At 40.3% G+C, this 12,719-nt stretch overlaps 1 protein-coding gene across 1 annotated transcript; it reads left to right on the plus strand.

Moving 5' to 3' along the window:
* The first annotated feature begins 2,776 nt into the window (after window positions 1–2,776).
* Window positions 2,777–11,644, plus strand: LOC139736929 (uncharacterized). Its single transcript, XM_071647603.1, has 8 exons — window positions 2,777–2,902; window positions 3,897–4,002; window positions 6,288–6,459; window positions 6,814–7,002; window positions 7,755–7,996; window positions 9,238–9,456; window positions 9,934–10,132; window positions 11,476–11,644. Exons 1-8 carry the CDS (start codon window positions 2,777–2,779, stop codon window positions 11,642–11,644), a joined length of 1,422 nt encoding a protein of 473 aa, XP_071503704.1.
* The last annotated feature ends 1,075 nt before the right edge of the window (window positions 11,645–12,719 follow it).

Raw genomic sequence — 12,719 nt, forward strand, 5'->3', positions numbered from 1 at the left:
AATCTGTCTTTAGCTGTCGCCAGGATCATGCGACTCTCAACGAAGCTCTCATTCGGATTATGGCAACTACCATGAAAGTCATCCACATTATGTGACATGTTTTTATCAGAATCTCGCTCTCCTGTTGGTAGTGTTTGCGCGCAAGTGTAAGTAATAGGTAAGTCAGAACTTCGTAATTTATTCGGTCACCAATATAGCCTCTTATCCTCGAGGTATATAATGTATGTGAGACATGTAAATCTATAGATTGATATTAGCTTATTAGGATGTGATTGTCACAATGCAGTCACTACTTCATGAATATTATTGAGTTAAGTTTCCGATGATTAATCATAAGTAACAGGGGCCACGGAACGCCCCCCCCCCCCCCCCCATTTTGGGAGTGGGTGCGTGGGGGAGGGCTGTAAGCCCCCCTCCCCCTTAGACAGGTGGAATCTAAAGACGGAACCTTCGGAAAGCCCTCTGTGTTATTATTTCTTTTATCCGATTTTCCCCGTTCTTGTTTTTTTTTTCTTTAAAAATTGCACCCCTGGTTCCGCGGCCCCTGTGTAAGAATGTAAGTTGCAAGGACAAACCTCAAACAGACTAAGGTCTTTGAAGTTTTTACTTACAAAGAAAAAATGGATAGCACATAGTCTAGACTAGTACGAATGAATATAGAGTCTTACTTTTAGGAAAGCGGATAGTACAAATGACTGATACTGTACTATAAGAGTTGGCTTATTTTCACCGCTCAACTTAGTTGCTTTCACATTCGGATTCCCCCAAACTAATTGCCGTTTTTCATAGCTGACTATACGTAATCTGCAAGAATTATTTTGATAAGTACCCCCCCCCCCCGTACTAAAATTGAACCTAAAAGCAATCATGAGTCCCAATGGTTGTCTTAGGGTTGGGGTAATATTGTGTGCTTTGAATTCTATTATTCAAATCTAAGTAATCCAAGACCTGAGAAACAAGGGTAGCGCATGTTATAGGGACTCTTGCCCCTATCATAGACCTTAGCTTTAGTGATAACGTGTTGAGGTTGAGGTTAGGGTTTACTGTATTCTGTGAGTTTGTGGTGCATGCGGAACTCTCTGTGTGTATGGTAACGACATGATTTTCCCAATACGGTGAGCATTCCTCCTCCGCACACCATATGGCACAGGCGGCAGCATACACACAGTTCCGTTAGTATAGACACCAATCCCAGTCTCTACAGCGGGAAGTATACATTGCAAGTTTACCATGCACACGGTGGAAATTATTCAGCAAAATCCTGATATCACAAAAACAGTTCATTAGTCGAAAAGAAGTACTCTGGACTGGTATACTAACAGTATTCAGTATTCAGTACTCATGGACATTTTTCCTCCAGGAGAACCCAGTATTAAAACGAAAGTTTGCATTCACCTGCTCCGACAAAGTTGTCATTCAAACACAATACCTGGAATTCAGGTCGAATGCTTGAGCTGTTGCCATGTCGGGAAACATTTTTCAATCCTCGTGCATTGTCGTCAGGAGCAACTTGACCTTTACTGGAGGTATGCAACAAAAAAAAATGATAAAAATGTGTTTACGTGTTAACCGGTCTTTTGCGATGGATATTCGTTTTGATTCTCAATGTAATACATGTACAACGTTTGGAAAAAACAAACACAATGATATTTTCGTAAGTTCCACGATGTCTCCGTCTTTGGGAAGGAAAGAAACGTCGGGTGTAAAGAAAGGAATGGTAGAGGAGCGTAAAAAATCTGATACAGTTTGATTACGAGAGCTTATTATCTCGAATGCATCATTGTTTCCCCGTTAGATCTTGTAATCCTTGGTTGCACTATTCACTTTATAACCAGTTTTTACCTATAGAGTGAGCAACGCAGACGGTCCGGTATTTCTGACTTGCCGGGTATTTATTTGTGGAACCCTTATCTGTATCTTCAAACGGACGACAGTAATATTGTTTTGTTTTTGTTTGTATCTTTTTTCGTAAACTCTCGTGACAAGAATACACAAGACCTCGCATTTTCCATTCGTCACGCGTAGTTGTTTTGAATATCGGCTTAACTTTTCCGGTGGCTTGGCACATCCAGAGTGATGAATAGGACCAATCACTTAATTCATACCTTCGTTTAATCTATGTCAGATTATGTCAACAATATGTTAATATTTCAAATCACCTTGATACCTGGTCAATAGATAAAGCAAAACATTTACACATAATTGGTATAGAGCATCGTATAGTGTAGGTCACATGGTGACCTGCTCTATTCGAGTAGCCTAACATGCCACCTACTAACGTCTAGGCATAAGGTGCGACCTGCACACACAGTCACACTAACACACACACACACACACACACTCACACTGACACAGACGAAGACACAGACACAGACACAGACACACACACACACACACACACATATCGATTATAGCGTTTGAGTGGAAGGACATGAAAAAAAGCGATTAAAAAGAATGTTCATAACCACTGAATGTAGAATGGAGATGTTTTGAGCCACGCCCATGAGATGCAATGTATCGCACACGCCTTATCTTTTCTTAAAAAGTGGTGACCCGACGTCTACTTCTGGTGGCCCAGGGCCACCATTAAAACCACTTGTGCATGTGTATTATTATAACTATATTTACACGTGGATGTATATAATTTGTATAAAATATAATGAGTTTGATACACTCATGGATATTTGTATCTCTGTTTGCATCACGTGCGAGTTTAAAATCTGAACTTACTAACTTTCACTTCACAGATTTCATAGTTCAAGCACATCTCCGGGTCATGGCGACCGCTGCAGAGCCCGTCCCGGGCTATCCTCTGATCGAGCGAAAGAAGTCGTACGGCGCGCAGGCCCTCGCGGACCAAGCCTCGGCTTCGCACATAGAGAAAACGACCACGCATTCGGCAGTAAGTTGGCATATCTATGCTTTGATGAAAATGACAGGTACAATAGTACTCCACAAACTAAGATGTGAATTTATCCAATACTACGTGTTTCTTTTGTTTACCACCTAGACCGAGTGATTTCATCCACCTGCTACTCTCCCCCCCCCCCCCCCCCGCTCCCACGAAATTGTTTCAACATTAGATTCCAGATAATCATGTTTCAGTAGCTGCTATATGGCGGCCAATCCCCAGTCAAAATGGTTGACAGGAACAACTTCCGAATGCTTGACCAAAGAATATGCTACAGACCAACATCTTATCTGCCCTAACCCTATGACAGCAGACAAATCCCCGCGCATAAATATGATTGCGAAGTATTCAGTTTATTTTCTGAGAAATTTATTTTATGCAAAGTATTGATATTACGCAGATTAAGGCGCAAATATTCAAATGTGAATGACACTCCTCAAATACAACAACAACAACATCTTGTCACATAATATCATATGCCCAGTACATCGGATCACACACACACGAAAAAATACCTGTTGCTATGTACGAGTAAACCTCAGGTTTGTATGCGCGTGAGATTTTTATACAGAAGTGAGTATATTAGGTCTATATCTCAATACAATTAGGACAGAAAGAGTCCATGCTTATAAAATACACATCTTCCTTCCTAACTTTCATTTTCATTTTTACACGAATTCTAACTTTACGGACGTAAGGTGGAGCGAGCGTCAAGCAGACATCGGGTACCTCGGGCAATTGCCCGATAACATGATGACATGATAACATGATGTAATCGGTATCACCGATTCTTTATGCCGTTATTGTATTAAGATATGCTGCGAAGTTGCCATTCAGATACGAAATTTGAATGCTATGCTGTTCAGTAAGCCAGTGTACAGGGGCATTTGAACTTCAAATTCAAATTTGCATGAAAGCTGTGAGACTGTTTTTATTATTGTGAAGTTTACTCTTTTGTTTGATGTTTCGATTTTTTGCCTTTCAGCATTTCAGTCATGACGGGTTATCAATCATGACCGCTACGTCACTAATAAGCGGAAAGGTTGTCGGTCTAGGGATCCAGATTTTACCGGGAGCTGTAGCGCGAACAGGTATTACACCAAAATTGTTTTAGATAAGGTATACATTCAAGTGAAATGACTCTTCGTGTTTTTAAACTGATTAAAGAAACAGAGTATGTAAATTAGACGAGAACAGAAGTAACGTAAAGACCCCCCCCCCCCCCAACTAAAAAATGTGAAGTTACAGACTTGATTTTTATGAAACGAGATATCGGTCGTAACCACGTTACTCTGCAAAATGGATGGATGAGGCGAAGAAAGTCATCAACGCACAAAATCTGCCATTGGTTTGCATTTTTTCTTGGTAACGGAGCAACTAAGTGAACTAAGTGTGTGTGTATGAGTGTAACTGAGTGTGTTTCACTTTTTCTGCAATTGAACACATTATTCATGCATCATGAATGTAACGTATACTTGATATTGATTTCCGTTTATTTTGTGTCATGTAAATGTTATCATCGTCTTTATATTCTGAACTTATGATTTATGTATATCTTTACATTGTCATGGATGTATGTTGCAAATACAACACTGTATAACTTGTGTAGAAACTTGATTAATGAAATGAAATGAAATGAAATAAAATAAAAATTAAACTACAACAATTTGCTCCTTTAAAATGATCCTTGCTAATTCATCAAAATTCTTTACAGTAACTGAACAATCTATTCTCTTCTCCTAAACACAAAACAAAAGAAAACAAGGGAAATTATAGTGAACAGTTCTGTGTAAGTATTGTGAGAAAAGAACTTCATCACCTCATCTGATTTGCATAGAACAAAATCGTCATCAATACCACTGTTTCGTAATAACCCATGAAACTTGAAAATCCCAATGATTTCTCATTATTTTTACTTTCGACTGGAAACTTGGTGGAAATTCTACCCTTTTGATGTTGGTTTCATTCATGTATCAAAATCAGCTTGAACATAAGGACTCGTGTGCCTCTTCCTTTTCGAACACGGGGTGCCTATGGAGTGTGTAGTTCCATCGACATCTCCTCTCCCTCCCACAAGAAAACGAGAATATGTTGTCAGCTACAGATTCTTTACATTTTTTTTTTTCTAATACAAGAAAGGCAAAAGTGATTTCATTTTCACTTTCGTGTATAATTTTGTTCTGTCGCAGACAGCGCTCAAAAAGTGTCATTAATCTAACAAAATCACTACACCCGTGTAGAGTCTGTCGCATCATTAAGTATCAGCTAACCACTCGAATGATGATTGTAATTTTAACAACCATCTGTTTAAAGCTGTAGACAATTACGTTCCCATGGTGATACCAAAGTTGCAGGTTGGTTCGCTGAGGGAAGTGCGGGCGGTTCACTGCTCTGTCCTGTTTTAGTCGTTTTTATTCTAATCAATAATTAGCCTCTAGTGAGCCACTCTCCTGTTATACGTGGCCAGGTCAGTCTTATTAATCTGTAGATATTATTCAGACAATACTTATACTTGTGCTGTCTCTAAATATTGCGTCATAGTAGAGCGAACACGGTGCACATTACTTCTACGGTACACGTGTGTAATCAAAACGTCCCACTGAACATCAAAGCATTTCCAGTTACAAAACTTTTAATTTATATCAGTAAAGTTGTATAACACTCAATAATATGTTGTACTATACTGTAATTTAAGTAATGATGAGAATTAATGTTAATCAGCATTGATTCCATCTTGAAATGACAGCAAGTAAGATTCTTCGAAATCTTTGGATCTAGACGTCAATCTGGATCATCGCCAATCACTACAATGTTCCTTTTCCAATTTCTGCATATTGATTCAGTCAACTTTTTTTTTCGTGAAGTTGCTTAAAGACAATCAAACAAACAAACCAACGCGGACAACACAGTATATGTCATAAACTCCTCTATGCGGCGTGAGATGATGAGAGTTAATTGGCATCGAGAAAATAAATAACTTCAACAAATCTAGTATAGAAACCTATAATGAGACACTTATAGATTCGCAATGTGTGGCCAGCAGATTAAACCCTATCAATAAATCTTTACAGACATCTTTGACCTTATTCAGTTGTAAGAAACTACTAGTATACTTAACCTCGATAGTGCTCTCCCAAATGCCGATAATATGCATTATTAGTTTAAATTTACTGAACTTACTGAACTTGATAACGCGCCGCACATCCATCTTGGCAGTGTATAAAACAGAGTAGATTATAGTTCGGCAAGGGTGAGGGAGGTAGTCGCCCTCAGTAACCCGGAAATGAAAATAGTATACAATGATTGTGATCATGCACGTAATCATCACTCAGAACTGCTCTCTTGGTCACTTCTTTTCCATCTCACCCGCGAGCAGGAGCGTGGGGCTTCACCATCGCTATCGCAGCTCTCCTTCTCTCCGCCTTCTCCGGGACCATCCTATCTCGGAGCTGGATCCTCCTCAGACAAAGATACTCCAAATATCGCACTGAGATCAACCGATACCCGTACCCGACCCTCGCCTACGAGGCATACGGTCCCTGGGGACGGTAAGTCATCGCCGTTACATCGTGCACCATATAAACGTGAAATTGCACATGGTGTATGAATCATACTACATTGTTATGTTAGCATCGTGATCGATGAGGTACAGGTAATAGAAATAAAGGCATGTCCTCTTTGTCTGAAATGAATTGCTTTGTCCCGTAAAAGACTCTTGAAAACAAAGAAAGAAAAAAGGAAGGATATCCATAATAATGGCATCGTGCATACTCGTTATGAAGTACTCGGAATGTCATATTATATAGCGTTTTCCAGTTACATGCATGGACGAAAAATGGTAAAGCCCAACAAAGAGTTATGATCGAGTGTGTCACAGTGCAATCTGTTCCTCACACATGCAGTCGGGTGGCGTCGATTCTGCTCTACCTGTACGGCATTGCTATCTGCACCACTGGACTGCTCATCCTCGCGGACAATCTCCACATCTTACTCGAGTCGCTGGGCATTACCATGACAACGTGCATTTATCTACCAATCATCTCTGTCTTTGTCTGCCCTCTGCTGTGGATGGGGACCCCAAAAGATTTCTGGTGAGTCTCATGAACCAACGCTTGTAATATAACAGCACAGCCGTGTTTCGTAATGAAAGTACATGGATGGGACGATGGACAGTACGGTTTCAGGCTGCTCCTGGCTTCGGTAGTATTGCAACGTCATGTTTTATGTTGAAAAGTGACGGCAACTACTTGCATCACAAAGCCTGATCACAAAAACCATAGTATGACATTGACTCACTTTAACTTTAGTGACAATATCGCCTGTGCAGGGATCGTCTGTTTTGTTCTTGCATAGCATGTCGTTTTCATGGCAACAAATTCGAAACAAAACTGTACGATTTTAAATCGTTGAACCATGATATCGTGCAGCAGTCGCTCAGGATAGAATTTTGTATGCTATGCAGTGTCAGACGACGGACAGACGGAAAATAGTAATGACACGAGATTTTGTGATAAGTTCCAGATTTTCTCATAGTTTTGTTACTATCATAATGATAAATGATAAAAAAGATGACCCTTGCTGATGACAGTGTATAGAACGCTGTAATCTCAGGATTTGGTGCTCTTTCAAAAAGGTCACAAGTCCCTCGATTAGCCCGGGACTTCTATCCTCGCTTGTCTAAATCCCCCAGATAAAAAGTTCCACAATTATGTTCCCTGCCCCGCTATTCGTCGTCTATTATAATATGTATTTGTGGTCATTGAATAATCAACCGGTAGTTTGTATGAAAGGGATCAGCTGAAGCTTGAAGAACATTCTGATCTTTATGCTTACACCTCATCAGGTTTGTGGGATATTTTGCGATTGCTACGGCTACCGCGGCGTCGATCTTCCTCTTCGTGGGTGCAAGTCTCGATCACGACAAGTACAAGATCCATCATGACATGGAAGTGAACGTGGTCGCCTTCTTCTCTGCTATTGGCGACATCGTGTTCGCCTACGCGGGGCAGTCCGTCTATCCGACCGTACAGCACGACATGAAGAGTCCTGAGGACTTCACCAAGAGTGTCTTATGGGGTTACGGAGGTGAGTAATGGTCTCGACAGTGAAGACACTCAGGAAGAAGTCAAGGGACCTTTCGGACCATGATTAATGCAGAGATTGAGCTACGGCCTTGATTTGATTAATGCTGCTACAATTGTATTTCAAGAAATACGAATCATTCGCATTAACCGCAAAGTTTTTCTTCTTGGATGCCAGGTGGCCTCCTTGTTAATGATAAAGTGGGCCTACTATACGTGTTAAGTCTGGCGTCACACCGACCCGAAATTGGCACAGGATGGCCATTTTATACGGATATGGAATTTTCAGTTCGCGCCAAGTCAGCACCGAAAATACTTAAAAGCTGGTCAATATCTATAGCAAAAAGCGCGACCTTTTGTTACGAGCCTGAGAAACTCCGCCGGCAGTTTTAGGATGGCTTTAAGATGTCCTAACGAACGACCCGATGTTTTTACGATCAGAGCCGAAGTGGAACATTTCCTTCTTGCAGGCGTCACACTGTCGCGAAGTCGAGCAAAGATGGACAGATTTTAAAGGAAATTTCCAAATTTGGCTCTGATCGTCGATTAACTCGAAATCATTCATGAGGGGATCGTAAAGCCATCGCATGACCGCCGGCGGGGTTCCTCAGGCTGCTAACAAGAGATCGTGCTTGATTTGGTTTTGATCGGCTTTAACCAGCTAACTTTGCGCGAAATTGAAAATTCTATATTCGTATGGCCATCTTGTGTCACTATCGGGACATTGTGTGTGTTCATCTTCGCTCAACTCCAGGGATAGTGTGACGCCTACATTATGATTGTTGTACGTAAACAACAGTGCTTCCACACTATTCGAAATAAGTCGTGTAAAATTAACTATTAAAGCGCGGTACGTGCCTCCGCTGCGGATCCTGACACCAATATGCTGTGTTCCACGTAGAACCTTCTGGATCTCTGCAACAGTTCTGTCTGGTTAACTACTCAACTATTTGAGCACAAATTACTCATCGTGTGCCTTTAAGACACGGATCCCGATATTAGAGTTCAATCTTAAAATGTTATTTATCAGATTGATGTAAATTCCTCAAGTGTATGTATTGTGTTCTGGAAATTGATTCCTTCGGGATTTCTTCTTCCCATAATGATACAAACAGGAAAAACCAGCTTTGCAGGGAGGAGGATATTAGATTGTATTATAACCTTGAAAGTTGCTCTGAATATGAGAATTATATAGAAAACACTAATTTATCGTCTTTTCTGTCCCGTTTTCTGTGGTACTGGCAGTGATGGCGCTACTCTACTTTCCCACCACAATAGCATGTGTCGTCATTTATGGGGAAGCTTTCAAGGAGAAGAATTTGGACAATATCCTAGACTTGGTGACGTCCAATTTCATCCGGATTCCCTTCATTATCCTCATGATGATATACACAATACCCGTCATCATCATTACCTCCAATCCCTTTTTTCAAGATGCGGAGGATTTCTTCAATATACCATATGGTGAGGAACAGTGCAAGAGATTTGATAAGTTCTCATAATGACATAGTTTGTATGTGCATTTGTGTGTGTGTGTGTGTGGGTTTGGGGATCATACACCGCAAGCTCTCTACTTAAAGTGACTTTGTTTTCAGTACTTGGAAATCGTAGAATTGTTTTTAGAACATGGTTGCATTTCTTGTCCTGGGATTTTGACATGTTAAATTCGAAATTAAATGTTATTGAAAAAGTTCAAATTAAGGCTTCTTGCGGTTCACAGTGATAAACATGAAACAATGTACAATTTGATGTAGAAATTATGTGTTACATTGATTGTTGATGTGTATTTTATCTATACTTGTATTTAAAAAAAAAAATGATGTACTGAGTCCAAACAACAGAATGAATATTCGGAACCTGGAATATAAATTGTGTAGCATTAAGGCATGCTTTCTAGAGGCAGTAAGTCTGGTTTCAACGTATTCTGTTCTGTTCCCGCAGAATTCACGTGGAAGCGGCCACTCCTGCGGTCTATCTACGTGCTCCTCCTGCTCATTATTGCCTCAACTTTCCCGCACTTCACGACATTTCTTCCTCTGGTGGGCGGGCCACTTGTCGCTGTCGTTAACTTCATCTTGCCAAGCGTGATATACTCCAAGCTGGTCCGGATGGAACCAATGACCGTACCTCCAGATAGCATGTAAGTTGCCCTATGAAGACCTCATAGTATTAAGACGGGTTTCTGGACACTAAGAGTGACAACGGATATGTCAAGAGCTGCTCAGAAACCTTTTTTCCGGAGCAAAGCCGATATCCGACGATGACGATGAATTTGGTAGGAGAAAATCGCGTCAGAAAATTTGAATGAGATTAACAAACAGCTTGGCAGCTATACAAAGTAAAGTGTCCCTCCCGTTCCTGTTCTTTTGTTTTATTATATTTTCATGGCGTTCATTCGAAACCCAATAGCATCAGCTGAAATGAAATCAACAGAAAAGTATGATCGTTGCAACATACCACGTGAAAGTATTATGGATTCATTAATTGTTTGTGCAGGACAGAAAATTCGGGGAAATGAACGGCGTTTTCAGTTGGGCTCTGTTAAACATAAAACAAACACGCACATGCTTGAACGAATAAACTATAAGGATCCTTTTTTTTTGTTTAAAATTCTCGCTAGTAATCTGAATTTACACTTTAAATGAAAATACATACATGCCAGGATATCGAAATTTTGTTTACATCAATTACATCTTTTTCTTTAAAGATAAGACTGCATGCTTCAACGAATAGTTGTTCCGTCCGATATTCACTTTGACATGAATAAGTGTGCAGCTATCAGGCAGACGACCCAGTGACCCAGTCGATTCTTGTGGGGTCATCGAATGTTATTTGGACTTGTAAATTAAGTTATTGTGTGTCTGTCTTTATCAAGCAAGTACAGCAAAATAACTCATTTGATATGGCAGCAAATGACAGTAAATAAAAGACTCTTAGTGTCTTGATCAGGGCTCAGATGTTTGGTCCTTCATCTCTCTGTAAGCATACAGGGCAAATAAACATAGAGGGGAAAAAACATGTCCTTATGTGAGAATGTGAAATAACTACAGTAGATCTTCACGTTGTAACAGATTGTCATCCTTTACACATCAGATAAAATATGTATAGGGAATCCCAGGACCTTAGCGTATCAAGCATGTAAATCATAGTTCATACCATAACCACTTCATAAGTAAAATGTACTGATTTCGCATGGAAAGCTGAATATGATTGTATTTTCGCTGAGCGCGAAATGATCTGGTCTGGATGGGTGCACTCTTGCATTTCAAGTGTCGGCTTGACCTCCGTATTTGGCAAATTCGTATACTCTGATAATTCGTGTGACGGAGAGCGTGAGACTTTGACAGGGATACACAAACACATAGCCACTCCAATTTAAAAAAGGATGGCGTTGTTTTGACAGGAGATTGTTTAAAATCCAAAAGGACCAACACCAATACATAACCTTGTAAAGAAATCCATTGTTTCTGCATCTCTCTACAGAATTCCCATCTGCCTTACCAACACCGTCCACGTTGTCATCGTGATCGTTGCTCTGCTGGCTGCTCTCATGTCGTCGGGCACAGCGATCTACAGCTTCGTCAACGGCAGCGGTGTCGTCGACCTACCTTGCTACGTTTTCACCAGGAAAAACCAGACGGTCGGCGGTTAGGTTTCTATCTATTACAAAACCATGCGCTGCTGTTTGTTTTGCATGTCATTGTCACCGCGAAAGAAAAAAGAAAGAAAGACTGGGTTATCAGACTGATCATTATAACGTCCTGGTGCATAACGTTGTATTACAATCAGCCCAGAAACGGGATGTATATTTGCAATGCAGAACTCAACTTTGGCATAGCCATAGACATCTGGAAGAAGTCAATACTTACTGAATGTAATACGGACACTCTGGGATATAGATTCCTACGAGACCAGTGAGTTGTCCGATGGACAGCCGGTGGACAGCGTGTCAAAATTCAAGCTCTGACATCGTCTAGTCTAGACGAGGGACCCTAAGAGCAACGGGGGTGATACATCTTGGTCAGCCACATTATTGGGCATTTATCGGATTTTAAAAAAGAGCCAAAATGTATGCTATGCACCCATTTTCAGTCAGTGGTCAAAATGACACAATGACGATGACCATAGAAAAGGTCTGAAGGACTGGAACATGAATTTAAAAGTTTCTATAATGTATGGTGAGAACCTTGATACAAGCCACAGTCGGCTATGTTTAGGGATTCATACGCTGCATATATCATTGAACCCTCTCTTATATATATATAAAATGTCAGTGGACAACGAAAGATACGATTTATGTAATTTCATGATATACATTTGTGTTTGTTTATTTATTGTGTATTTTTGTATCCCTTCTCCCGGAACGTGCAATACTTATCGAAGTTCCTCCCAATTTTCCAGGACATCCCATCCCCGAACAGCCCTCTGTATGCAGTGTCATGTTCAGAGATGGGATAGACTATTTCACTGGTCCGGAAGGAGGTGACGGGATAATAGCTTGCTATTTTTTTTATATATCATTTAAGATTCATGAGCTAAATGTATAAGGTCGTGAGGTGCGGGAGGCGGTGAGACGCTAGTAACTACTGTATAGTTGAAGACTAGGGGACTTTCGGGTTGTTGTTGTTTTTTATTATTATCATTTTTTAAGATTCATGAGCTTACTTTCTATAATGTCGTGAGATACCATTACATTTTATTGTATTCATGTTGTATATCACTTTTTA

This window comes from Diadema antillarum, unplaced genomic scaffold (genome assembly GCF_040938485.1).
Source record: "Diadema antillarum isolate AM-2024a unplaced genomic scaffold, OU_Dant_1.0 seq00000674_RagTag, whole genome shotgun sequence".
NCBI lineage: Eukaryota > Metazoa > Echinodermata > Echinoidea > Diadematoida > Diadematidae > Diadema > Diadema antillarum.